Source organism: Orcinus orca, chromosome 15 (assembly GCF_937001465.1).
Source record: "Orcinus orca chromosome 15, mOrcOrc1.1, whole genome shotgun sequence".
Lineage (NCBI taxonomy): Eukaryota > Metazoa > Chordata > Mammalia > Artiodactyla > Delphinidae > Orcinus > Orcinus orca.
Window position 1 is genome coordinate 72,679,979 of NC_064573.1, and position 27,397 is coordinate 72,707,375.

Here is a 27,397-nt window from a genome sequence, read left to right on the forward strand (position 1 = left end):
GCCTGCCAATGCAGGGGACACGGGTTCAGGCCCTGGTCCAGGAAGATCCCACATGCCGTGGAGCAACTAAGCCTGTGCGCCACAACTACTGAGCCTGCACTCTAGAGCCCGTGTGCCACAACTACTGAGCCCATGTGCTACAACTACTGAAGCCCGTGCACCTAGAGCCTGTGCTCCACAACAAGAGAAGCCACCGCAATGAGAAGCCCGTGCACCGCAACGAAGAGTAGCCCCCGCTCTCCGCAACTAGAGAAAGCCCGCACGCAGCAATGAAGACCCAATGCAGCCATAAATAAATAAATAAATAAATTTATTTTAAAAAAAACTGTTATTGGGAGCAAAGCAGAAGCAGCCGCAACTGTAGAGCCTGTAGCAGAGTCGCTCGCTCCCCAGTGTGAGCTGCTTGGGGTATGGAGGGACCTTGCAGCGTCGGGACTCAGATTTTGATGCCTCCCCTCAATGGCTTATTGGCTGTGTATCCTTCTGCAAATAGCTTGCCCTCTCTGGGCCTCTGAGCCTCTGGATGGACTGCAGGAGATGAAGCTGTGAGGCTCTGAGCTGCCTTCTCAGCATTACGCAGCACGTTGTACTCTGAACGCATCATGACAAGCCCCAGGCTGTGCTGACAATGGCAGGAGTCCCCACGCCACCGCCTGCCTCCTCCGAGTGGCTTCAGAGTCCCCAGGTAAATACCTGAGCTCGCCTGGCCAACCCCAGCTCTTAAACAACAGAGCTCGCGTTAGGAGAGCGTTTTCCCCCTCCAGGACCTCACCTCAGTTCCACAGCTTCTTGAGCCCAGGCTTGTCCCCAGTCCACCTCCAGATTACTCCAGGCCCTTGTCTTTGTTGCTGTGTTCAAATCCCACTTCTGCCGCGTCCTAGCTATGAGCTTGGGCAAAGACCAGGCTCTCGAACCCCGGTTTCACCATCTGCATAACGAGGACGTGTGAGGATTCAAGGAGATCTTACTGTACATAAAGTGTTCAACACACAACATGGTACACAGCAACCCCAGTAACTGTTTACTATATAATATTCAACACATACCATATAACATATTTATTCCGAAACCATTTATGAAGGACCTGCTGGGTACCAGACCCTGTTGTAGATGCCGGGGGTACAGCAGGGACTGAGATTTCATTGCTGCTTTTGCAGAGCTTACTTTGTAGGAAGAGCTATAGATGATATACAAACAACAACTAACATTTTCATCTCTCACATGGTAATAAGCGTTCCAGAAAAATATTAAGTAGGGACGAAGTAAAGGAGCACAGAGCGGTGATAGGGGGTATAATTTTACAGAGCATGACCTTTAAAAGCTTCACTGAGGAGGTAATTTTTGAGCAAAACCCTGAAATATATTATAAAACTTAATCACAAAATAAACATCTTCCGGGAACCCACCTCCTAATTTATGACCTAGAACATTATCTCTTGTGAAGCTATTATTTTTGTTTTTATTTTTTTTGCATTGCTTTCCCCACACTGAATAGACATTGCTTTTCAAACTTTAATGTGCTCTGGAATCCCCTGGTAATCTGGTCGAAATGGAAGCCAGGCCTCAGGCTTTGCATTTCCAACAACAAAGATATGGCTTTCATCTTATTATTTTCATTTCTTTATTATGGCCTACCCCAGCTTTAGCCATCTTAAGAGGTCTCTCCTGGACTTCCCTGGCAGTCCAGTGGTTAAGACTTCGCGCTTCCACTGCAGGGGGTGCAGGTTCAATCCCTGGTCAGGGAAATAAGATCCTGCATGCTGCAAGGTGCAGCCTGGAAAAAAAAAAAAAGAGATCTCTCCATCTTTCTCCATCCTCCTCTGTCAAGAGGGCTTCCTGTCTGCCATACCGCACATTTGTCTCCTTTCTCATGAGTTCTGAAGTGCTTTACAGCTCAGTTGGAAAACCTGAGTCAGGAGGTCTGTGTTCAACATGTGGATTGACCACAAGCTCTCTCTGTGACCTTGAGCAAGTCATTGGCCTGTGCCTCAGTTTCTCCATTCTGAAACTGAAAGATAAGAGGCTCTTCAAGACCCCTTCCAGCTTAGACCATGGATTGGACCTTGTGTGTGTGTGTGTGTGTGTCTTTGTCTTTCCAGCACGGGAACCTCATTCCTGTGTTTGGAGGATCCAACTTGTAGATCAAATCAGATTTTGTGTGGAACAAAAATATCAAATACTGTTCTCACCAAGCTGGATCATTTGGAGGGAACCCCTCGAAGCACAGGCTGAAGGCTACACAGGAGGAGAGGTGGTCTGGACTTCAGGTGGCCGCCAGTGTCCAGAAGAGGCAGCAGGCTGTTTGTGGGGAAATCCTTAGCTGTGGCTCCAGCCATCCTGCTCCTGAAGGTTTCTGCCAATTCTCAGATCCTGTCCCACCTATCAATTCTCTAAGCCTCCAGACATCCTTCCAACAAACTCCTTTCTGCCTAAGTTACCTAGAATTGGATGCTGTTGTTGGCAGCTGTTGGGCTCAGACCTTCAAGTGATCCTGTGACATAAGCATATGTCTTTAAAAAAAAACCCAATCATTTAAATTAATTAATTAACGTATTTATTGGCCACACTGTGCAGCTTGCAGGATCTTAGTTCCCTGACCAGGGATCGAACCTGGGCCCCAGCAGTGAAAGCACCGAGTCCTAACCACTGGACCACCAGGGAATTCCCCCATGTGTATTTTCTTAAGTGTCTCGCCATTTTTAAAATTTTATTTTATTTTTATTTTGTGGTACGCGGGCCTCTCACTGCTGTGGCCTCTCCCATTGTGCAGCACAGGCTCCGGATGCGCAGGCTCAGTGGCCATGGCTCACGGGCCCAGCCGCTCCGCGGCATGTGGGATCTTCCCAGACCGGGGCACGAACCCGCGTCCCCCGCATCGGCAGGCGGACCCTCAACCACTGCGCTACCAGGGAAGCCCCAAGTGTCTTCCCTTTTGAATGTGTATGATTTACATCTCACCGCCCCCAGCTTCCCCTCCCCAGATAGAGGGGTATCTTGAGGGTCCCAAAGTAGTGCAAAACTCAAAACCAGGTGGTTCAGAGACATGGAATCCTTCCAAAGATCGTGGAGCATCTTCTAGGGGACCAAATTGTCAACCCGATACAGCCAGCATGTGGGTACCCTTTGTTTGCAAATTTCACACAAAAGTTTCAGATTTCCAGATTTTCTCAGAAAATCAGAAGATCTGTCCACACTGACCCAAAGTCCCACATGGCAGCATTTGATTAGAGCTGAGTAGCACCTACCCCCTTTGGATGGAGTGTGACTTCTCCAGTTATCCACAGTCTCCACTCATCCCTTTTCTGTTACACCTGGACGGCTTCACTCATTTAAATGATCTATTGGAGTCCAGGAGGCACTGGAGTTTGCATCCCTTATTTAGGTGGGTAGAATGCTGTAATTCCTACCTTGTTTTCCTTGAGCATGTCTTTAAGGCCACAGCTGGGGATAAGATGTGGCAGTGTGAGATCAGCACAGACCTTGGAGTCATTTACTAGCTGTATAACCCTGGGAAAGTCCCTTAACCTCTCTGACCCTCAGTCCCTTCAACTCTCAAATGGAAATAATAGTTCACAAGAATGTTGTAAAAAAGATAAATGATAAAACCTGACACAGAGGACGTGTTCATTTAAAGTTTATGGAAGAGGGACTTCCCTCGTGGTGCAGTGGTTAAGAATCCGCCTGCCAATTCAGGGGACATGGGTTCGAACCCTGGCCTGGGAAGATCCCACATGCCACAGAGCAACTAAGCCCGTGTGCCACAACTACTGAGCCTGTGCTCTAGAGCCTGCGAGCCACAACTACTGAGCTCACGTGCCACAACTACTGAAGCCCGCACGCCTACAGCCTGTGCTCCACAACAAGAGAAGCCACCGCAGTGAGAAGCCCGCGCACCACAAAGAGGAGTAGCTCCCGTTTGCTGCAACCAGAGAAAGCCCGCACGCAGCAACGAAGACCCAACGCAGCCAAACATAAATAAATAAATAACTTTATTAAAAAAAAAAAAGTTTATGGAAGAGTTAGGGGATTCTGAGATCTTAAATTTGGAAGGGTCCAGTAGGGCCCAGACTCAGAGTGGGTGCTTTGAAAATGTGCTTTCTCTTCCCCCAGCTTCCTGATTGCTGGGCAGAGACACTGGGTAAGGATGTTTTGGCTGAGAGAGGCTTGGGCAATCAGGCCACGGTGCCCTCCAGTGGAGTCTTGTGGGCTGGAAATAGACCAGTCCCTGAATAACTTTGGGATATTAGGTATGAGGTACGGCCAGCCACACCCCCTGATTTGCATGGGACCCGAGGGCTTCTTGGGAAAGAACTGATATCCTGTCCAGGTGTGTGAACCTGGGATTCAGACAGGTTCAAACCAGCCCAACCGTCTTGGCAGGGCAGAAGGAAGCTGGATAGAGGGAGGAATGGGGCCCAAGGGAAAAATCACAGGAGGAAGATAACTGGCAGAGAGGGCCTGACAGCGGGCTGGGCCTGAGATTGGAGAGAACAGATATTCAAGGAACAATCTGAGGCTGTGTTTGCCCTCCTTCATGCCCACGTGGTCCTTGCTTGCTCCGGATGGAGAAGCCTGTGGTATGAAGGCTAGAAGGGGCTCACGTGGAGCCCAAACAGCTCTGCCAAGGGATCCCCCTCCCTGTCGAAGCTCCACAGGAAACATTGCAGGGTCAGCAAATAGCCTCCTCCGTCGACAGGCCGGGGGAGGCCGGCAAGGGGGGCAGGGCCTGAGAACCCCAGACAGCAAACAGCAGCTTGAGTCACACCTGAGGCAACTCCTCCCTTCCGGGACCTCGGAAAGAGCCACAGCGCCTGTCAGAACCCGGAGCAACACTGGGATGCTCGGTGAAGGGGACACATGTCCAGGACAGGACTTCCTGCTGGCCCAGCTCAGGGTGGGGGTGGGGTGCGGGGGGGTTTGGGGGGCCTTGGAGTACCAAGACTATAGGTAGAGGTGTGGCTGTACCCGTGGTCCCTATTATATTTGCGGCTCATCTCCACCTATTCACCACCTGCTCTGTGTTAGGCTCCGTCCCAGGTGTACAGTGGGAGCAACGGGCAAGAGCTTCAGGGCAGTGGGGGAGATAACAAGCAAGTGACCAGATGAGTCAAGGAAACATGGAAGTGATATGTGTTGTGATGCGTCCCAGTGGCTGAGGTAGGTGGGGCTGAGTGTCCAGGGCAGACTTGATCCTTTGTGTCACCGTGGGATGAGCTAGGTAGGGGCAGAGGGACCACCGCTGTTTCCTCCCAGGTCCTGCATTGCGGGGGCCCCTATCTCTCCTGAGAACTCAGGTCCATGGAATGACCTGCCCAGGAGGGGCAGCCTTCTCAACATGCCAACCCCAGCTGTCTCATTTTAGGAATGAGACCAACTGGGTGGGTGTCCTCAGAACCACTGGTGGGGTTGGCAATGTGCTCCTACCTGCCCAGGTAGGCTCAGGCTCCAGGGCTGGGGCGTCACCTGTGACTCATCTCAGGTGGCACCTGCGGAGCCGCCTGCTGCACCCCCACTGCCTGCCCACCAAACACACACACACACACACACACACACACACAGAAACTCTGCCCTGGCTTTGGGCTTCTAGGAGAGGATGTGACCAGAGATGCTTACGGCAATAGGGGTTTACGATCGCTGGGACAGCAGCCGTACCCTACAGCCCTGCAGACCCCATAGTGGCCATGATGAAATTTGAAGTTCATTTCCACCCCTTCCTGTGGGCAGGGGGTGTGGTCCTTGAGGACATGATGTCAGCATTTCTTAGGGGAGTGGACTGGGCTGTCTTGCAGCATTCAGAGCACTTGCTCTAGGAGGCGGCCAGCCGGCTGTCCCACACAGCGCCCACCCGCCCCCTGCTTGCTCCTTCTCCCTCAGAAGTGCCTCCTCCAAAGTCCACTCTGTTTCTGCCTTTGCACCCCCATCTCATTCCTCAAAGCCAGACCATACGCCCCCCACCTCCAGATCTTTCACTTCCCAGGTCATCACCTTTCCTTGGATTCAGATCCTGGCCCCTGTCCAATTATTACCTGTCTGCCCTTCGACCACATCTTATTTCCCTCTGCATTTTCAGTTTCCTCTTCTGTAAAATAGGAAGAAAGAATCTAGCCTCATAGGGTAGTTATCAGGTTTTTCATCCAGCAAATATCGTGTGAGTTAAGAGACCCAAAGCACTTTGAACAGTGCCTGGCATGTAATAAGCGTTCAATAAATGGTAGCTGTTTCACTATTATCGTAATTAACTAGCAAGTATCTCTTCTGCTAGGTGTTGGGGATTCAGTGGTGAGGAAAACAGCCAACATTACAGTGGCTGAGGTACGATAAAGGATGTGCAGGATCTGACACATAGAGGACCCCCAATAAATAGGGGGATCCTCCTGCCTTCTTTCCCAGGAGAATTCCCAGCTCTGAGCATGCCTCTGGTCCTCAGTGTTCACCAAAACCTATAGACCTGACACGGGATGGAGGCTGAGGGATGCTTCTGGCTGGCAGTAGAGTCCCAGGAGGGTCTAGTCACCTCGGGGCGGGCCATGTGCCACCCAGTAAGGGTTTCCCTGGGGAGGAGTCCTGAGGAGAAGTCTGGCAGATGGAGGGCCAGCTCCGAGGGTGGTGGTGAGTCCTTTCATATCCCCCGAGCTGCCTATCCGGCTTCTAGAAATGAGGTGTTAGGAGCTTGCCTTCCGTGGGTCCTTTTTAAAAAATTTTTGGCCATACTGTGTGGCATGCGGGATCTTAGTTCCCTGATCAGGGATCGAACCCGTGCCCCCTTCATTGGGAGCATGAGTCTTAACCACTGGACCGCCAGAGAAATCCCTTCTGTGGTTTCTCTTAGTTGGGCCCAGGTTCCCCTGAGTCTGACTCAGGCCTGACTCTCAGCAACAGGGGTGGTTAGTTTCAACAATTTAAGTCTGGTTTTGTGATTTTCACAACCCATTCTGGTATTCAGAGTTGCCACTCAGGGCTTCACTGAGGGTGTGGCCTAGAAGGTCCCAAACATAGGCAAGAAGGAGCACAAGCTGAGGCCAAGGGCATCTGAGTCACTTCTAAGAAGCTCTTCCAGGCTCTGGGCTCAATTATAAATGCTTCTTGCTCCAGGGCAGAGGGGGTTGGTGGGGATGGGTCAGTGGCAAAGATAGAGGTTGGGTTAACTTTTGGGAGAGAGGGATTTTGAAATACCTTAGAAAACGTAGGTCTGGTTTAATTCTGCAAGTCAGATTTAGGTAGGAGACAGAACAGAGTTCAAGGCGGCAGAAAAGCTGAGGATGTGTTAATAGTAATAGCTACTGTCTGTGGAGTGCTTACAGGTGTCAGGTGCTGTACAAAATGCATCATGTGCGCCATCTCATGGAATCTTTACAACAGCCCTGTGAGGTTACTGCTATTATTATCTCCATTTAAGAGGAAAGAAGACAAAAGGTTCAGAGAGGTCTGGTCACCTGCCCAAGGCCACCTAGCTAACAAGTGATAGAGCCAGGATGTGGATCTAAGTGGAGTGACTTTAGAACCTTCAGCCTTAACCCCAGCACTGGTATCACTACCTAGGTGAAGCATGATGGAAAAGTGAGAGTCCTGAGCTACAGTAGACAGAGGAATACTGGTGGGAGGTACTTTGCCTTTACCAGAGGGATTTTTAACCCTGACTGGGCATTAGAATCATCAGGAAACAGTATAAAATGTAGATCCCTAGTCCCTACTGTTAGAGATACTAATCCACTAAATGGGGCCTAGCATCTCTATTTTGCATAGTTTTGCAAATGATTCTGATGATGTGGGTTGAAAACTACTGCCCTAGCCTGAATAGGGGTTTTGAGGGATCTCACCTCTTCCCATCCTTGGATATTTTCCAGTGGGCTCTAGGCTAGAATCCAAACCACCTTGAAGATGTTTGGGAATGGTTATGAAGTGCAGCAAGGATACGGTTATGTCATTTGGTTGGTTTCAAATTGTGACTCTGCCATGAACTAGGTATGTGACCTTGGGCAAATGGCTTCACTTTTTTCAAAGCCTCAGGTTCCTCCACTTAATAATGGGGGCTAATTATACTGACCTTAAGGGGGTACCCTGATGAATAAAGGGTTAAAGAATATAAGGGGTGGTAATAGCAGAATTAACCTTCCCTCAAATAATGATAAAATCTGAACAAAATATGTACCAGAAAACTCCAATTATTTGAAGGCACTGAGACAACATCCAATAGGAGGCAGAAATGTGAAGGAAGTCAACACTTGAAAGATAAGAGCTGCATTGGATGAGATTTGAGTTCTTGTGGCCTCTTACCTCTGGCACTCTAATCTGTGTGGGAGGTGGGGATGTGTAGAAAGCTTTGATCTTACTGGTTTGAGGTGTCAAGAGTACAGAATTCCAAGCTAATTGTTGGAAAATTAAGCAGGAAATCCCAGGGGAAAAAATTAGCTGTAGAGGAACACCAAAATCTGTATATAAACTCTGTCTAAATCCTTCCCTGTACACGGAACTACACATATGCACAGGAAGCTCCATGGATCCCAGTAAAATCAGTGGCTGGAAGCTGAAAGAACTGAGTGGAAATTTCAGCTGCTGCCCTTTACAAGCGATACAAAGTTTGGAGTTTGAATCCAGCCAAGTTAATTGACTGCTAGAATAAGATTAACACTCTTGAGAGAAACATAATAGAATCCAGGGTCTCTACAATGTATCATTGACAATGACCAGCACACAAAAATCAAGTGCTAGACATAGGAAGAGACAGAAAACTGACTGAATTTCAAAGAGAAAAAGTGATTACCCAGATGTTGGAATTAGCATCAAGAATTTAAAAGCAACTCATAAATATTTCCAAGGCCCCTCCCTGCAAATATAGTCATAATGAAGGAACAGATGGGGAATCTCAGCAGAAAACTGAAACTATAAAAAAAAGTCAAATGGAAATTCTAGAACTAAAAAGTACAATAACTGAAATGAAGAATTAACTTGATAGGTTCAATAGCAGAATGAAGATGACAAAGGAAATACTGAATTTGAAGATCAATCAATAGAAATTATCTATCCTTAAGACCAGAGAGAAAAAGAAATAACTGGAAAAAGTTAAGCAGAGCTTCATGGACCGGTGGGACAACATTCAAAGATTTACACACCACATGCAATTCAAATTTCAGAAAAAGAAAAACGGGAGAATGGGACATAAAAATATTCGAAGATAAGGAGTTCCTTGGTGGCCTGATGGTTAGGATTCCAGGCTTTCATTTCCATGGCCTGGGTTCAATCCCTGGTTGGGGAACTGAGATGGAGCAAGCCATGCGGCACAGCCAAAAAAAAAAAAAAATCGAAGATATATTTCCTGATGATTTCTCAAATTTAATCCAAGATAAATTTACAGATTCAAAAAGCTCCGTGAAGTCCAAGCAGGATAAATGCAAAGAAAACCAGGCCCAGGCATGGTGTAGTCAAACTACTGAAATCCAAAGATAAAGAGAAGAATCTTGGAAACAGCTAGAGAAAAATGGCACATTATAAACAGGAGAACTATGATACAAATGACAGCTGACTTCTCATTGCAAACAACAGAGGATAGAGCCTAATAGATCAACATCTTTAACGTACTGAAAGAGAAAAAAGACCCTCTCAAACCAGATTTCTACATCCAGTGAAGATATGTTTTAAACATGAAGGCAAACTAGACACATTTTCAGATAAACAAAAACTAAATTTGTCACCAACAACCTTGTATTATGAGAAATGCCAAAGAAAGTTCATCTGGCTGAAAGGAAATGACACCAGATGGACACTCAGATCTATTGAAAGGAATAAAAAGGACTTGAAATGGTAAATATGTGAGTGAATATAAAACACTTTATTTTTTTCTTCTCTTTTTTTAATTTTAATTTTTTAAATTGAAGTATAGTTGATTTATAATGTGTTAGTTTCAGATATACGGCAAAGTGATTCATATATGTATGAATATATATATATATATGATTCTTTTCCTTTATAGGTTATTACAAGATATTGAATATAGTTCCTTGTGCTATGCAGTAGGTCCTTGTTGTTTATCTTCTTTTCTTCTCTTGATTCCTTTAAGAGACATAGGACTGTTTATTTTTAATATTTATTTATTTATTTGGCTGTGCCGGGTCTTAGTTGTGGCACGTGGGATCTTCGTTGCCGCGTGCGGGATCTTTAGTTGTGGCATATGGGATCTAGTTCCCTGACCAGGGATCAAACCTGGGCCCCCCTGCATTGGGTGCGTGGAGTCTTAGCCACCGGACTACCAGGGAAGTCCCCATAGGACTGTTTAAAAGCTAAAATTATGACTTTGTATTGTGGGGTTTATAACATAGAGAGATGTAATTTCTATAATAATAGTAGCATACAGGGTGAGAGTGGGGATAAGTGGAGCTATATTGTTGTGAAGTTCCTACATCTTATGTGAAGTAGTAAAATACTAATTTTAAGTAGATTGTGATAAGTTAAAGACTCATGTTGTAATCACTAGATCAACCATCACAAATACAATTCAAAGAAGGTAGAGCTAAAAAAGCCAGGAGAGGAATTAAAATGCAATACTAAAAAGTATTCAATTCGGGGCTTCCCTGGTGGTGCAGTGGTTAAGAATCCGCCTGCCAATGCAGGGGAGACAGGTTCAAGCCCTGGTCTGGGAAGATCCCACATGCCGTGGAGCAGCTAAGACCATGCGCCACAACTACTGAGCCTGTGCTCTAGAGCCCGCAAGCCACAACTATTGAGCCCACGTTCCACAACTACCGAAGCCCACGTGCCTAGAGTCCGTGCTCCACAACGAGAGAAGCCACCTCAATGAGAAGCCCGTGCACTGCAACCAAGAGTAGCCCCTACTCGCCGCAACTAGAGAAAGCCCGTGCACAGCAACAAAGACCCAACGCAGCCAAAAATAAATAAAAAATTTAAAAAACAAACAAAAAAACACTATTAAAAAGTATTCAATTCACCCAAAAGAAGGCAGGAAAGGTGGAACAGAGGAACAACAACAAAAAAGGATGGAAGAAGTAAAAAGTAAATAGTAAAATGGTAGAACTAAACCTAAACATATCAATAATTACATCAAAGGTAAGTGAGCTAAGCATTCTAATTACAACAACTGAAATTGTCAGACAAGGCAGAGAAGTGAGATCCCCAAATATGCTGTCCACAAGACACACACTATTTATTTATTTATTTTTTAATTTTATTGAAGTATAGTTGATTTACAATATAGTGTTAATTTCTGCTATACAGCAAAGTGATTCAGTTACACACATATATATATATTCTTTTTTAAAAAAGTATTTATCTATTTATTTTTGCCACGCTGGGTCTTCATTGTGGCATGTGGGATCCTTGTTGCGGCATGCATACTCTTAGTTGCGGCATGCGTAGGGAGCACGGAGTCTTACCCACTGGACCACCAGGGAAGTCCCCATATATATATTCTTTTTCACATTCTTTTCCATTATGGTTTGTCACAGGATATTGAATATAGTTCCCTGTGCTATACAGTAGGACATTGTTGTTTAACCATTATATATATAATAGTTTGCATCTGCTAATCCCAAACTCCTAATCCTTCCCACTCCTAATCCTTCCCACCCCTACTTCCCCTCCCGCTTGGCAACCACAAGTCTGCTCTCTATGTCTGTGAGTCTGTTTCTGTTTCGTAGATATGTTCATTTGTGTCGTATTTTATATTCCACATGTAAGTGATATCAATATCATATGGTATTTATCTTCCCCTTTGTGACTTACTTTCCTTAGTATGATAATCGCTTAGTATGATAATATCTAGGTCCAACCAAGACATATACCTTAAATACAAAGCCACGTTTAGGTTGAAAGTAAAGGAATAGAAGAATAAAACCACAAATCATAAGAAAGCTGGAGTGATTCTATTAATATCCAATAAAGTAGACTTCAAAATAAAGACTGTAACAGAGGTATTTTACAACAATAGAAGAGGCAATTCGTCAGGAAGATATAACAGTTTTAGGTGTGTATTAACCTAATCATAGAGCTTCACACATGAAATCCAGATAGAATTAAAGGAAGAAGTAACAAACTCACAATCATGATTAGAGATTTTAATACCTTTCTCTCAATAATTGATACAACTATTAGATAAAAAACCCATGGCAGGGGTGGTGGTGGTGGGCTGAATTGGGAGATTGGGATTGACATATATACACTAATATGTATAAAATGGATAACTAATAAGAACCTGCTGTATATAAAAAAAAGAAAAAGTAAGGACATAGAAGACCTAAACAACATTAGCAACCACCTTGACTTAATTGACATTTATAAAACACTACATCCCAAAATAATGGAATACAAATCCTTGTCAGGTATACATAGAATATTCACCAAAATAAGTCATATGCTGGGCCATAAACAAGTTTAACAAATTTCAGAAGGTTGAAATCTTACACAATATGTTCTCTGACCACAGCAGAATTAAATTAGAAATTAATAACAATAAGATAGCTGGGAAAGCCCCAAATATTTGGAAATTAAACAACACTCTTCTAAAAATCCCATGGTGGGACTTCCCTCGTGGCTCAGTGGTTAAGAATCCGCCTGCCAATGTAGGGGACATGGGTTCGATCCCTATTCCGGGAAGATCCCATATCATGGAGGAACCAAGCCCGTGCGCCACAACTCTTGAGGCTGCATGCCACAACTACTGAAGCCCATGCTCCTAGAGCCCGAGCTCTGCAACAAGAGAAGCCACCGCAATGAGAAGCCCACACACCACAACGAAGAGTAGCCTCCACTCGCTGCAACTAGAGAAAGCCAATGCGCAGCAACGAAGACCCAACACGGACAAAAAAAAAAAAAAATCCCATGGTATTCCAAAATAAATTGAAAGTTATGTCCATGCAAAAACTTGCACATGAATATTTATAGCTGTTTTATTCACACTTGCCAAAACCTGGAAGCATCCAAGCTGTCCTTCAATAGGTGAATGGATAAGCAAACTCTGGTACATTCATACAATGGAATATAATTCAGTGATTAAAAAACAACAACAACAAGGTATCAAGCCACGAAAAGACAGAGATCTTTTTTTTCCTTTGGCTGCATTGGGTCTTAGTTGTGGCATGCGGGATCTTCGTTGAGGCATGCAGGATCTTTCATTGCGGCACGCGAGCTCTTCGTTGTGGTGCGCAGGCTTCTCTCTAGTTGTGGCCTGTGGGTTTTCTCTTCTCTAGTTGTGGCACACAGGCTCCAGGGTGCATGGGCTCTGTAGTTTGCGGCACGCAGGCTCTAGTTGAGGCGCGTGAGCTCAGTAGTTGTGGCATGTGGGCTTAGTTGCCCCGCGGCATGTGGGATCTTAGTTCCCTAACCAGGGATAGAACCCATGTCCCCTGCATTGCAAGGTAGATTCTTTACCACTGGACCACCAGGGAAGTCCCACAGAGAAGACTTAAAAGCATATTGCTAAGTGAAAAAAAACCAATCTGAAAAGTCTACATATTGTATGATTCCAACTATATGACATTCTAGAAAAGGCAATCCTATGGAGACAGTGAAAAGACTGGTGGTTGCCAGAGGTTTAGTGGGAGGGAGGGAGGGAGGGAGGGAGGGATGAATAGGGGGAACAAAGGGGAATTTTAGGGCAGTGAAACTATTCTGCATGACACTGTGGAAGTAGATACATATCATACATTTGTCAAAACCCATAGAATGTACAACACGAAGAGTGAACCCTAATGTAAACTATGGACTTTAGTTAATAAGAATATACCATTATTGGCTCATCAATTGTACGGAATGTACCATAATAATGCAAGATGTAAATAATAAGGGAAACCTTGTTGGGGAAGAGGGAGTATGTGGGAACTCTCTGTACTTTCCCATCAATTTTTCTGTAAACCTAAAACTGCTCTTAAGGGACTTCCCTGGTGGTCCAGTGGGTAAGACTCTGCACTCCCAACGCAGGGGGCCTGAGTTCTATCCCTGGTCGGGGAACTAGATCCCACATGCCGCAACTAAGAAGCCCACATGCCACAATGAAGACCAGGCGCAGCCAAAATAAATAAATATTTTTTAAAAAAACTGCTCTTAAAAAGTAAAGTATTTTTTTTGGAAAAAAAAAAAACCCTCATGATCAAAGACTGCAAGTGAGCTGATACCTGATAAGCTTACCATGTACCTTACCTCCAATCATCTTTCTTCCTATAATGTCTCTAACAGAGATTTCTCTGCCCCAAGGATTCTCTTTCTCAGCTGGGAGGAGGCCGTGGGGGATGGGAGAGGGCGCTGAATTTGAGATCCTGGACAGAATCATGGGACTATCAGGCAGAACCAGTTGTTCCGAAACCTGGTTTGCCTTCTCGCTCACTCAAGCATTCATTCCACAAACTTTGAGCTTCTCTGAGCTGAGTTCTGCGCTGGACACAGAAGATGGAACTGGCAACAAGCCACAGTCCCTTCCCACAAGGCATTCGCAATCCAGAGGGAGAAGATGACAAGTAAACAGGCAGTGACCATTCTCTGTGCTGAGTGCTAAGACACCGGGAAATTCAGGGGTCTGTGGGAGCGTGGGGGAGGAGTACCTAACCCAGCCTAGGTTTGGTCAAGTGAGACTTCCTGAAGGAGGGGACATAGAAGCCAAGCTTCAAACTTAATGAGCAGCAGTTGAGAAGCAGAGATTTTGAAGCAAAGAAGAGCATAGCCCATTGGAAGCTGCAAGTGGCTCAGTGCGCGCGCGCGCGCGCGTGTGTGTGTGTGTTGGGAGTATTGCATAGAGGTGAGAAATGGGCTGCAGAGGCAGGTGGGGACCAGTCAGACCTGAGCCTTTGACCCTCTCAGAAGCAGCACCTAAGCAGCCCAGTCAAACCTGGCAATGCCTCCTCCCTGGAGCCTGCACCTGAGGCAGATGACATGTCCTGGGGAGACTCACCAAGTCTCTTTTGAACACACTTGGTAGAAGGAGCAGTCCTATAATTACCGTGGTGATAATTAGAGGAACTTCCATTGCCTCTTTCAACAAATATTTCACAAGCTGTGGCCCTCCCACCTGTGTGGCGGTTGGGGGTCAGTGGGGGGAGCCAGGCACCCCTCCCGGGGGGAGCCTGTGCCTGTGTCTCCTGCCAAGCACACCTGACTCCCCGGCTGAGGCCCAGAGGTGCCATAGATACCACCTGGGACCGCTCCAGCCTGGAGCTGAGTGCTGCTGGCAGAGGGACTGAAAGTCACTCCCCAAGTACCCCAGGCTGGGTGGCCTCCAGCCAATGGACAGACTTGAGATTTATTTCAGCCTGGCCTTCTCCAGGGGACTTCAAGCCTGCAGAGGTCCTGACCAGGACCTGGAGGTGCCTTCTACATCTGGGCAACCTTAGCCTGAGACACTTAAGCCACCAGTTTCTGGGCTCACACTCCATCTGCCTGGACCACGCACACAGGCTTTCCATGGCCTGGATACCTCCCAGCTCTGCCAAATGCTGTTTGGCTTCTTATACGGTCTGCGTTCACATGTCTTCCCAAGAGATGCTTGGAGGGCCTCTGGTTTACACGCAGAGAAGAAAACCTTACTTCTCATTTCGGACCCCATACCTTCACCCAGACCCCTTCTCCCTCCTTTCTTCCACCAGACTTTTCTCAGTGCAAAAAAATGGTCCCTTTGCTTCTGGGAAGGCCTTGACTTTCTTTCCTCAGCACCTCCTGTTCCATCCCTCCAATACCAAGTTTGCACTTGGCTTTGCCTTCTCTGACTCACTGGGAACGAAAGCCCAGGTGAATTGCCCAGGGCCTCAGTGTGTCTTTTTGTTTCATTAGTGACATGTCTGGTCTGTTTTGTTCTTAGCTCTCCAGGAAGGAGACTCTGCACCTCCCAAAGCCATTTGTGCCAATAGTTTCTGGCCTTTCTCATGGGGCCTGAAGCCTCACCCATTTGAGACTCAGAATGACTGTATATCACATTCAAGCGTACAGCTGACATTCTGTAAGAGCACCTGGAAAAGCTGTAAGAACTAAATGAAATAAAAAAATTTAGGCTCTTTGCTTTCCTGTCTCCCATGATATCTCCACATCCAGCGCCATTTAGAGCTGGGCAGATATTTGCAGGCTGGTACCTTTCTGTGAATGGTCAGGGGAGTGGCCCTTGGTGATCTGGTATATTCTTGGGGCCCTGCCTCTAACCCTCTGGGGAAACCTTGATCTTATCATCTTGCCCTTTTCCAGGGCTCTCTGGTGGAGCTTCAGGAAACACATTGAACCTGACTGGTCCTAGCCTCTGGCAGTGGGGGAAGGAGGAAGAAGCAGAGATGGCTTCTGAAGGAAAAGTGTACTTGGTTTTCTCATGAAGGGGTTCCCCCTGGGGAATGGGCAAGTGGCAGATGTATGGGCAATGGCTAACTGATCCATTTGGAGATAGATTCAGGGCGTGGTGTTCCCTGGTGTTCCGTGGTGTAAGGCTGGGCAGGTCTTGGGAAACTGGAGCAGCGCTAGATCCTGGCCTGAAATTGGTCCAGCTGCAGAGGATCTTGAGTATGCTGGTTTCAGGTGTGCCAGCTCTGCTCCCTGTGGAGAACGGGGGTCTGGGAAGTCTAGTGTGTCTGTTGCCCAGGCATGCTTCTAAAACCTGGAGCTGCACTGCTCATTTTCATTCGTGAACATAGTAAGTGGCAGGGAGGCTTAGCTAGGCCTTTCAAATTCTGGCCTCAGAGCACTTTTTCAGTCTCTCAACACTCTCCAGCAGGAATCATCCATCCCTCTCCTGGACCCAAGCTCACTCCAAGCCTTCACATCTTTGGGCCTTTCCTCATGTCATTCTTTTTCTATAATGTCATTTCTCCTAGCAAGCCGCTCACTCTTTCAGTCTGCCTCATCAGCTCCTGGAAAAGTATTCCGCAGTGCCCCTGGGCTCAATTCATCTCTGCCTCCTCTCTCCTCCTAAGCCCCAGATTCACTCTGTCGGTCTCTGGGTCTAGCTCTATTAAGTTTACTTCTTTGCCTGCCTCCAGTCCTCCAGATGGGCTGTTCCCTGAGATTTGCTCTTGCGTGGTCAGCTCCTCCTCATCCTCAGATGTCACCTCCTCCACCAGGTCTTCCTTCACCATCCTATAGAAACTAGGCCCCACCCCTACACACTCTTTGTCCCATTACCTTGTGTTATAATCTTCATAAAACTTAGCAGCATCTGAAATGATCTTCACTTATTTGTCGGCTTGGGTTATCTATGTCATTTCCTCTAGAACGTAAGCTCTCAGAGGGCAGAGACCCAGCAGAATGAATTGATACATAGTTGGCACCCAGTAAATATCTGCTGACTGATTATATGAAGGCAAGTGTGGTGTATTCGACTTGGCCCCAGAGGACTTGGCACAGAGTCTGGGCGCAATAAAAGCTGGCTGCGTGGAATATTTGCTAAACGAATGAATGAACCAACGAACATACGAACGAAGGCATGCAGCGTTCCGCCTGCTGACTGACAAGTTGACTGACAGCTGGGAACCCACGGCCAGCAGACTCTTGATTGATGGGTGACAGCTGAGTGGCAGCCAACAGACGCGCATCGGGGCCCCTGAATAGCTGGCTGCAGCAGCCCCTCAGAAAGGGTAAGGGGAGGGGGGGGGTCCCAGGCGACCGCTCCGCGTTGGGAGGGTGCGGCACCAAGCGGCGGGAGGCGGCCGAACAGTCAGAAGCCGAGAGAGCAACTGTCGCCTCGAACTAAGGAACCGACGTCTCCGCGCATGGGCCCGGCGCGAGGGGCGGGGCGCGCGCATCACGTGAGCGTGTTTTGGACACGTGACCCGCGCAGGGCCAAGGCTCGCCCCCGCCCCCTCCTCACCTCCCCTTCGCGGGTGTGAGCTGAGCGGCCTCGGCTCACCGCTTAGCGCCTCCCTCAGCCGCTGCCGCCGCCGCCGCCGCCTCCGCCTCCGCCCGCTGGCCATGTCCTCCGGCCGCCGCCGCCGCCGCACGAGCGCGGGGCTCCCGCGGCCCAGCGCGCAGTGAGAGCGGGGCCCTCTTGCCGTTCGCCCGCCCCGGGGCCCCCTTGTTCTCAGCGCCGCCGCCGCCGCCATGTTGGGTTCAGAGCCGCAGCGGAGCCGCCGCCGCCGCCGCCGGTGAGGGAGGCCGAGAGCGGAGCCCGCCCCGCCCCGGGGCCCAGGGAGCGGGGCCGCCTCGGAGCCCGGCCTCTCCCCGCCAGCCGCCTTCCCGGCCCGCCCGCCCGCCCGCCCGCGGTGTGAGCGAGCGAGCGAGCGCCGGGCCGCGCCTTCCGTTCCCGGCCTGAGCGAGCCCGCCGTCCGTTCGTTCCCCCGCCGCCGGGCCCGGTCATATCCTGCAGCGGAGCCCTCCAGAGTCAGCGCCATGGCGGAGCAGACCTACTCGTGGTGAGTGCGGGGCTCCGGGAGACCGGGGCGCGGCGAGGGTGGAGGTCGGGGCGCCGGCGAGGCCAGCCCGGGGGGAAGAGGAGAAGGAACAGGTGCCTGTTGGGGGGGCCGCGGGATAGGGGTGCACGCCCCCCTCACCCCCACCGGAGGGGGCGGCAGGCGCTCGGAGAAGGCGTTGAGCGGCCGGGGACCCAGCGTCTGAGGAGGGGGTTGGAGGAGGAGGAGGCCTCCGCGGCGGATGTCATCTGGTCATGGGCGGAGCAGGTGATGGAGAAGGGGAGCTTGACTCCGGGGTGGGAAGCCCACGGAAGGGAAGTGGATTTCCGCGGGCACCCCGGAACTGGCCTGAGGGGGTGGCTGATGGGCAGGAGCAATGGAAAAGGTGGAGAGGGGTGGGCTGGGGCAAAGGTGGGCCACGCAGCTGAGAGGCATCTTCTGAGAACAGGTGATAAGAGGCCGAACTTGGAAGTTGTGAGAGAGGAGGAGCCACCTCTACTGGGACTGCCTTGGGATGGGGAGTGAATGGAGAGTTGGTAAGGTGGGCAGAGGCCCAGGTGTGAGCGGAGGAAAGCTACGGAAGGAGAGAGTCTTGGGAACCCTGGAGGGACACCCTGGTGAAGAGGTTGGAAGGGGAGACTGTTTGGATAACTAGATTCTGGACAGGAAGTCATTGGTGACAGTGGGGCCTGGGCAGAATCTTTGTAAGGGTTGGTATCCTGTTTTGTAGAATATGAAGTGGCCCGGTGCCCTGGGTCACATATGGGGTTGGAGAATCTACAAGTTATGTCCATTTTAATGGGACTTTTTAAAGTTATAACATATCTTGTTAAGGACTGAGAAGCGTACTATGTAGTTTATGGAATGAGAACATACCTATCTTGAGAAGGGAGTGCTGTGGTTTGGGGAAAGGGGGATGAGACACCTCCCTTTAGCAGGCAGAGGTGGAATATTTGCAGGAGGGAGTTGAAGGAATGGCGATAGTATCGTTGAGGAGTGGAGTGGGGAGGAAGCAAGAAATGGGATGATGGTAGGTGCAGGGATGGAAAATCTGCTTGCAGTCTAGAGCGATTGTTCGAAGATGGTTTACTCTGTGAAGCCAATGTGGTTTGGGATAGAACTAGAGACTTTCCCTTCTTAGAAAAGAGCATAGTAGAGTGGGAAGAGCATGGCGTTTAGAGTTGGTTTGGATGTCGGGTTCACCACTTAACTCGGTTTACAACTAGACAAGATAGTAAGTTTTCCATTCTTTTCTCCTTACCTATAAAATAGGGGGATTACCTTTTTCATAAGCTGTAAGGATTAAATGAATAACTTTACAAAGCACAGGGTAAACTGTAAGGTGCCATGTTTTAGTATATTATAATTATCTTAGGGAAACAGCAAAGAAATGGGTAATATCTGAAAATAAGGAATGGCCTTGGGTAGAAGGCTTTAACTGAGTGGATGATTTGTGGTGGTTGGGGTTATGAGAAGTCAGGAACTCATTGTGTCTTCACATAGGGGAAGAGGATTGGTGATTGAAGACGATAATTCAAAAGGGAACTTCAGTGATGTATATACAATCTCAAAAAGAAGAAAACTGAGAGACTGAGAGAAAGCAATGCTAAAGCAAGAATTAAAATCTTAGTGAAAAGTTGTGACAACATATGTATTTTTAAAAGACGTTTAAACTACTTTGTTTTGAGCAACAGTGAGCTGCCTCTCTGTAGCAGGGGATTCGGAACACAGGATTAGAATGTTTCTAAAGAATTAGAGCTTTCTTATGGACAGAATAAGAAAGGAAGTGAAGGGGCCCCTGCGTGCCTTGTGCTAACTCACTCATCTTGAGCGTCTTAACACTCTGGCCCAGCTGAGAGTCCTGATGACGATCCTTCTGTTTGTACTGTGCTGTAGAGAGGCTGTGGATGGTTCAAAGAGTAAGCACAGTGGCCAAGAATTGGGGATAATGAGAGTGTTTTACTAGGTAGGTTGGCCACACACTGTGATGTTGGATGGCTCTGCTACTTAAAGGAGGGTTGTTTAGTGAAGTTTGACAGTTTATAAGATTTATCCTCCTGAAATACTTCCTTCAATCTCAGGTCCCTTAGTTTGCTTTACAGGTAAAGAAAGAAGCTTCTTGAAATCAGAATGCTTAGCTCCTCACCTTTAGCATGTTTTGAGATGGAGAAAGTTTTTACAGCATCTTGGAAGAGGGTGGTGTATGGAGGGAAAGGATTGGGAAGCCAGGCAGCTTTCTTCCTGAGTAGTTCTTCCCAGGTCAACCAGGCAATAATATAAAGAACTATCCATGTGACATTTAATATATGCACCTACTTGTTTCTCACAAGTCCCTGGGGTAGGTGATCTTTCCCTATTTTACAGAGGAGGAAACTTAGGCTCAGGCGCCCAAATGATTTGTCCAAGATACTTCAACTGTGGTGCTTTTTCTTCTTGTTGTTGTTTGGCATGAATTCTCCATGATTTTATTCATTCTCATTGAAATATAAGTATGGAAAAGGTATGCCCAAAGTACATGTAAACGGTTTTGGATTGTCTGTCATTTTGCAGTATCTTTGTCACTGTTCCCTTGGTTTGATCAACAATCAAGAGTTGATTTTTTTGAAAATAGGTTTGCACTTTATTTGTATGTGGTCTTTAGGAAAATCAACCTTGTGGAGACTACTGTGGTGGTATGGATATGTCTGACATGGAGTCAGTGAAGAAGGTAGGAACATATGAAAATAGGTTCCTTTAGGATTTTTGTGGAGTAAGACATGTAAATTATAAAACAGGATTGGCCATGAGTTGATTATTGTTGAATCTCAGTGGTGAGTCCATTTATTCTGTATACTTTTACATGTTAAACATTTTCATAATAGATTAAAAAAAAAGCTTCTACACAGAAGTTCATGCTGTTCTCTGGTTTCTTGTGCCTGCTTTTTTCCTAGCAAATTCTATCAAAGTTCTGTTACCCAGCTGTGAAGCATTTTCTGACCACCCCAACTGAAAGTAAGCTCTTTGTTGTTTTTTTTTAAATTTATTTATTTTTGGCTGCGTTGGGCCTTCATTGCGGTGCATGGGCTTTCTCTAGTTGTGGCGAGACGGGGCTACTCTTTGTTGTGGTGCGCGGGCTTCTCATTGCGGTGGTTTCTCTTGTTGCAGAGCCTGGGACTCTAGGTGCGCAGGCTTCAGTAGTTGTGGCTCGAGGACTCTAGAGCACAGGCTCGGTAGTTGTGGCGCACGGGCTTAGTTGCTCCGCGGCCTGTGGGATCTTCCCGGACCAGAGATTGAACCCGCGTCCCCTTCATTGGCAGGCGGATTCTTAACCACTGCACCACCAGGGAAGTCCCAGCTCTTTGTTTTTGACACTTGTTTTGTCTGCCTCACTTCTTCCTTTTCAAGTGTAAATACCTAGTCTCCTCACTGGATGGTAAGTGTTTTGAGGGTAAGGATGCAGTTACACTAACCTTTGTCCTCCTCTAGTGCCTAGCACATTGTCTTGCCCATAGCTCCTGCTTAGTAAATACTGAACAATTGAATATGATAGGTTTTCAATGTGGTTCGTCCTTTGTTGAAAGAATATTAAATGTAAGAGGAAGCTACAGATAGATGAGTGTTTGTAATACATATACTTACAAAAGAGAGCTTTTGGTAACTTAGTTTCCTGGTGTCTCAGTGTTGTAAGAGTGAAGGGTACCATCCCTTAATAGTTTTAAATAAAAACGATTGACAGAAGAAATTAAAATAATTGGTAGTAACACCACAGTCTTTATCACGGGTCACGATTAACCACAAGATTCTGCTTGTATCCTTTTTATTCATAAAGACTGAGGAAATAAAAGCATGCATATGAAAACACACATTGAAGGTGCAAACTAGACTTTTATTAATTTGAGAGAAACACCTTGCTCAATGTATGTTTATGAGCAGTTGTTTTAGCGTAAGTTCTGTGAGAAATAGTACCTTCTCTCTTCTTGGAGTCAGTGCAGTACTTGTATATACCTGCACTTGAATCTTGGTAAAAATTACTTATATTAGGGTGAATGTTGCTGTGTAGGGGGAAAAGGAAGTCAGTCCATGTGAACCTCATTCACATGAATTTCATTACCAAAGTAGTATCATCATAATTTATTGTGTGTTTTCTGTGTGCTGGGGCTTTACAATCATTGCTCAGTAAGGAAACTGAGGCTCAGAGAGTGTAAGTGACTTGCCCAAGGATATAAATAGAAAAACGGTTCTAAGTCAAGACCGTTGCACACCAAGATTCCAACACTGAATCTATCTGCTTCCTTGTCCACAGTCACTACTCTAAGCCAGCCCTCTTTTGCTTGAGTTCCTTGTTAGCCTCCTCACTGGTTCCCTCCATTCTCCGCACAGTGGCCATCCATTCTCCTGAGTAGTCTTCTGACAGCCTAACTCAGGTCATGTCAGTCCTCTGTTTAAAACTCTTTAATGGCTTTTGGCCACATTTAGAATAAAATCCAAATTCATTAGTGGGGCTCTTCATGGCCTCATTTTGTATGTGTTTTTGAGGGATGACAGATAGTAAAAAAACTACAGGTTACACAGAGGTAAAAGTTTTTCTCTTTTGGTGCTCTGTCCAGTGCTTGGCATATAATAGGTGGTTTGGCAAATATTTACTGAACAGTGAATGAACATGCCTCCCCCTGGGCTGCCTGTCTGAAGATCTGTTCTAAGGACTGCATTATATTGAGGTGATATGTTGTGTGACAGTGAACATTGTCAATGTCAGATATTTGCAAATAATGCTAAACTGGAGAATGAAAAGCAAAGCAGATCTCTAGAATGAATGGAAGTTATATCTGGTTTTGGATTTCTGTTATGTATCACTGTATCTGTTATGATCATATCTGATTGTCTTGTGATCATTGCATCTGGTGAAAGTTTTTCAGAGAGAAACTATTTACTTGAAAATGTGTGTCTAGCATTATAGACTTTAGATTTGCTTATTATTTTTAAAACATGTTTTGCCTGTAAAGTGCTATGATAGTAATGTTTTGGGGACTTCCTGGTGGCGTGGTTAAGAATCCGCTTTCCAATGCAGGGGACATGGGTTCGATCCCTGGTCGGGGAACTAGATCCCACATGCATGCCACAACTAAGAGTTTGCATGCTGCAACTAAGGAGTCCTTCTGCCACAACTAAGACCTGGCGCAACCAAAATAAGTAAATTTGAAAAAAAAGATAATAATGTTTTGGTGATACATGATTCAAGCTAAAATTAGCCAAAGATAAGACCATGAATTTGTTTTGAAATAACCTTCCTCAATGTTTCTTATGTTTCCTCAGTGTTGGGGATCTGGGGACTTGGTAACCATATCAGCCTGTAATTTATCAAGTAGTACTACGAATTAAAATGCCTAATGTTCATGCATTTCTCAAAATAGATTTCTGTGGTCATTTATTTTAGAGATGATAAATGCCACTGAATTGAGGTGTCATGTAGTTCTGTATAATTGTATTTTACTTCAACATTAATAACTTATTTAGTTATCATCATTCTTACCTGTTTCATCAAAGCATCTCATGAAAAATCAAGGATGCCCTAAGAAGAAAACATCTAATGAAGTGCTGTTTTAGTTGGCTACATTTAGTACCTGAAACTTTATGTGATTGCTGTCCTTGACAATAGAGCCATAAGTATAATTTTATTTTCAAAATTCTATAATATATTTTCTGGAGTTTAATGGTTCCTTCTTAGGAGTTAAAGGAAAAGAGTGGTTTTATTTGTTGTATGTATAAATCAAGAAACGCTTGCAACTTTGAGTTTCTATAGCATATTTTCTAATCCTCACTTAAAGAGTTAGAGGCAGAGTGCTCCTTTTCTGGAATTTTAACCTCTTAGATGTCTAGAGGGGCTCCATGTGACCAAATTCAGTTTTCAGGGAAAATCTACAGTTAGTTCCCATGATGTTCACAATGAATTACCTCTCAGATTTTGTTAGTAGATCTCATTAGGGCCACAGCTTAAAATAAATCAGACCCACTCATTTGCTGTGATAAGACTAGATTGAGCTCCTATGAAAAAGTTAGGTTTGAAAATACTTTTAAGACATTAGACCGATGAATATGTAGCAGCCAAATAGAGACCTAAGAGAGAATCCCATTTCTTGATTGGTCCGGTTCACCCTAACTTGGTAAGAAAACTTGATAATCTCTGTTTTGGAGTTCCAGGTTTGATAATGAAGAACCACTAAAGGATTTTTAAAAAATGCACTAAAGTAGAGGTGTGTTTTAATTGCTTTTTACATGTTTATAAATTATACTGAATATAAGTGATCACTCAAAGTATTCAGTTCTGTCAGTACCACTCATTAAATTTTATTTGAAATCCTAAGATAGGATCTGATTCTGTTCTGATTTATTTTTTTTCTTTTCCTTTCTATTTTTTAAATTAATTTATTTTTGGCTGTGTTGGGTCTTCGTTGCTGTGCGCGGGCTTCCTCTAGTTGCGGCGAGCGGGGGCTACTCTTCGTTGCAGTGCATGGGCTTCTCCTTGCAGTGGCTTCTCTTGTTGTGGAGCACGGGCTTTAGGTGCGTGGACTTCAGTAGTTGCAGCACGTGAGCTCATTAGTTGTGGCTCACAGGTTCTAGAGCATAGGCTCAGTAGTTGTGGCACACGGGCTTAGTTGCTCCGCGGCCTGTGGGATCTTCACGGACGAGGGATCGAACCCGTGTCCCCTGCATTGGCAGGTGGATTCTTAACCACTGTACCACCAGCGAAGTCCCATGTTCTGGTTTCTTTAAATTGAGAAGTCTTTAGTTTGAAGGTGATTTTCATCTCTGATTAACTGTGACCTAGTCTTGTCTTAGTCCCAGTGTTGAATTTTGTACAATGGTTATTATGCCTGTCATACTCCACAGGGTTGCTCTAAGGATTCAGTGAGGTAATATATGTGAAAATGCTTTGAAAATTGCTACATGCAATATAGAAGCAAGTTATTTGTTCTCTAAATTTTTAGACCCAGACCAGTTCCAGGCAGAGTTCCTCACTGCAGATAAGATTTTTCTTCTTTTTTTTAATATTTTAAAAAATTGAAGTGTAGTTGATTTACAACATTATGTTAGTTTCCGCTCTACAACATAGTGATTCAGTATTTTTTAGAGATTATATTCCATTTAAAGTTGTTGCAAAATATTGGCTTTATTCCCTGTGCTGTGCAGTATATCCTTGTAGCTTATTTATTTTATGCATAGTAGCTTGTACTTCTTAATCCCCCATCCCTATCTTTCCCCTCCCCCACAAAAAAGATTTTTCTTGTTTCACGATTTAAACAGCATTTAAACTTTGAGATATCCTAGTAAGAATTCTATGGAGATGTTTGAATAATGCCATATAAAAAGAAATAGAAATATTAGTTTGCAAGTTGTCATTGATTTCTATTGTTGCCTTTGAAATGTGTTATAAGGTCATCTCCGTTTAGTCACAAGTTTCATAGTCCAGTGCTGCTTACCACAAAACAAGAAAAATTGTGACTTGCATAAAGGCTAAAATTTTTCGTAATAACTGTATTTTAATCTTTTGAAGGCAGTTTCCCTCATAATCGTGGATAATCCTAGTCATTGTCTCATTTTTGTTTTGTTTTTAAATGCACAGGAAAATTTTCTACCTTAAAATGCCTGAGGAGGGGCTGTTAGTGGTGGGTTATCTGTTTTTCTTACTGCACACCAAGTCTGCCAGGCACGCTCACTTCCCTTTATCTGAGGGCTTCAGGCTTGGGCTTCACTCTTGACCTAAATAAGACATGTGTAGCAAAGTTTTGTTAATTGTTTCTTCAACCTGGTTATACACACATTTTGGCCTAAGTACAGTGCTTGACCTTTTGTTATTTCCTTGTCTTAATTTTTGCCCAGAATTGTCTAGCTTGACCTTCCAAACTTGACTAAATCTTCACGCCTTGCCTGACAGCCTTAACTTTTAAACCTTTGACTGTACACTCTGATTTTATAAATGCCCAGAAATTTACATTCATTTCTCGAAAGTGCTTGCAAAAATACTACTGTTAGAAGTAAAAGCTAGTTTTAGAGAGTGAATGCTCTTACTTATGCTACTGATTAGCACAAGCACTGATACATTAAAAATATTAAGGCCTAATATCTTAAAAAGCATTTTCAAACCTAACTTCATAGGGTTCAATCTAGTCTTATTACAGGAATACATCCTGGGACCACAGCTAGGTTAGCTAAAGTTAGTTAAAGATTTGAGATGAGGTCAGTTAACCAAGAGGGAGAGTGTAGAGAGGACAGAATGGAGGACTAGAGTTGAGGCCTGGGAAACTCATAGTTGAGAAATGGGAGGAAGAGGAGGAGTCAAGGGAAGCTCCATCAGAGGTAGGATAATTAGGAAAGTGCAATCAATGGTGATTAAAGAAAAGGCACAGAGAATTTTTAGGGGCAGTAGTGTAAAAAGCTTCAGGATTCAAAGAGAATGAAGAAAAAACAGGCTATTGACTTTGCAAAGGAAGTCGTTACTGAAAGTGCTCTAATAAAGATCAGAGGAGTGAGGGTGAAACGGAAATTAGGGATGGGTAGTGAAGAAATAAAGGTGTCCTTTGGGCCTTGGGTACTGGCCATTTGTTTGAGAGATGGGATGTGAAAGACATAAGGAAGGAGGATGGTTGATATAGACAGCAGAGTCATGAGGATCTTTTGTTTTTATTTATTTTATATAAGGGAGAGAACTGTGTATTTGAAGCCAAGGAGGAGAAATTGATCTTGGAAAGAAATTGGTTTTTTACTGTAGTTTAAGTTTTAGAGATTTCTAGTTTTTTTTTTTAAGTCCTGGATTTCAGTTAGGAGTTGTGAAGAGGACTTAATGGGGAATGAATGCTATGTAGTGTACATTCAGTCTTTGTTTCTTTTGATCTTTACATTGTCACTAGTTTGGATTGTATTACATTTGCATTCCTAGGGCTTTTTTAATTGCCTACAGTGTAAAATCCAATCTTCGGTCTGCTTTTCAAAATAATCTGGCCTTGTAACCCTACTTTTCTTTAAAAATTTGTTATTTCAGCCAAACTGGATTACTCGCTGTTTCCCCTTTTCTTTAAGCTGGCTGGTATACCTGGTTAGCCTTT

At 45.5% G+C, this 27,397-nt stretch overlaps 1 protein-coding gene and 1 long non-coding RNA gene across 4 annotated transcripts in view; both read left to right on the forward strand.

Moving 5' to 3' along the window:
• Positions 1 to 17,747: 17,747 nt before the first annotated feature.
• The window catches only part of SPPL3 (signal peptide peptidase like 3), a 119,015-nt gene continuing 109,365 nt past the window's right edge, over positions 17,748 to 27,397 (forward strand). Inside the window, exon 1 of one of the 3 annotated variants that reach the window (XM_033408621.2) lies at positions 17,748 to 18,320. In XM_033408621.2, coding sequence (XP_033264512.1) covers positions 18,298 to 18,320 — 23 coding nt within the window. In that variant the 5' untranslated portion in view covers positions 17,748 to 18,297. The remainder of the gene's footprint in view (positions 18,321 to 27,397) is intronic. The other 2 variants (XM_004281408.4, XM_049698248.1) reach the window with 2 other exon arrangements.
• Positions 18,331 to 27,397, forward strand: part of LOC125961295 (uncharacterized) — a 48,142-nt gene continuing 39,075 nt past the window's right edge. Inside the window, exon 1 of the long non-coding RNA XR_007471827.1 lies at positions 18,331 to 24,854. This is a non-coding gene — a long non-coding RNA (uncharacterized LOC125961295). The remainder of the gene's footprint in view (positions 24,855 to 27,397) is intronic.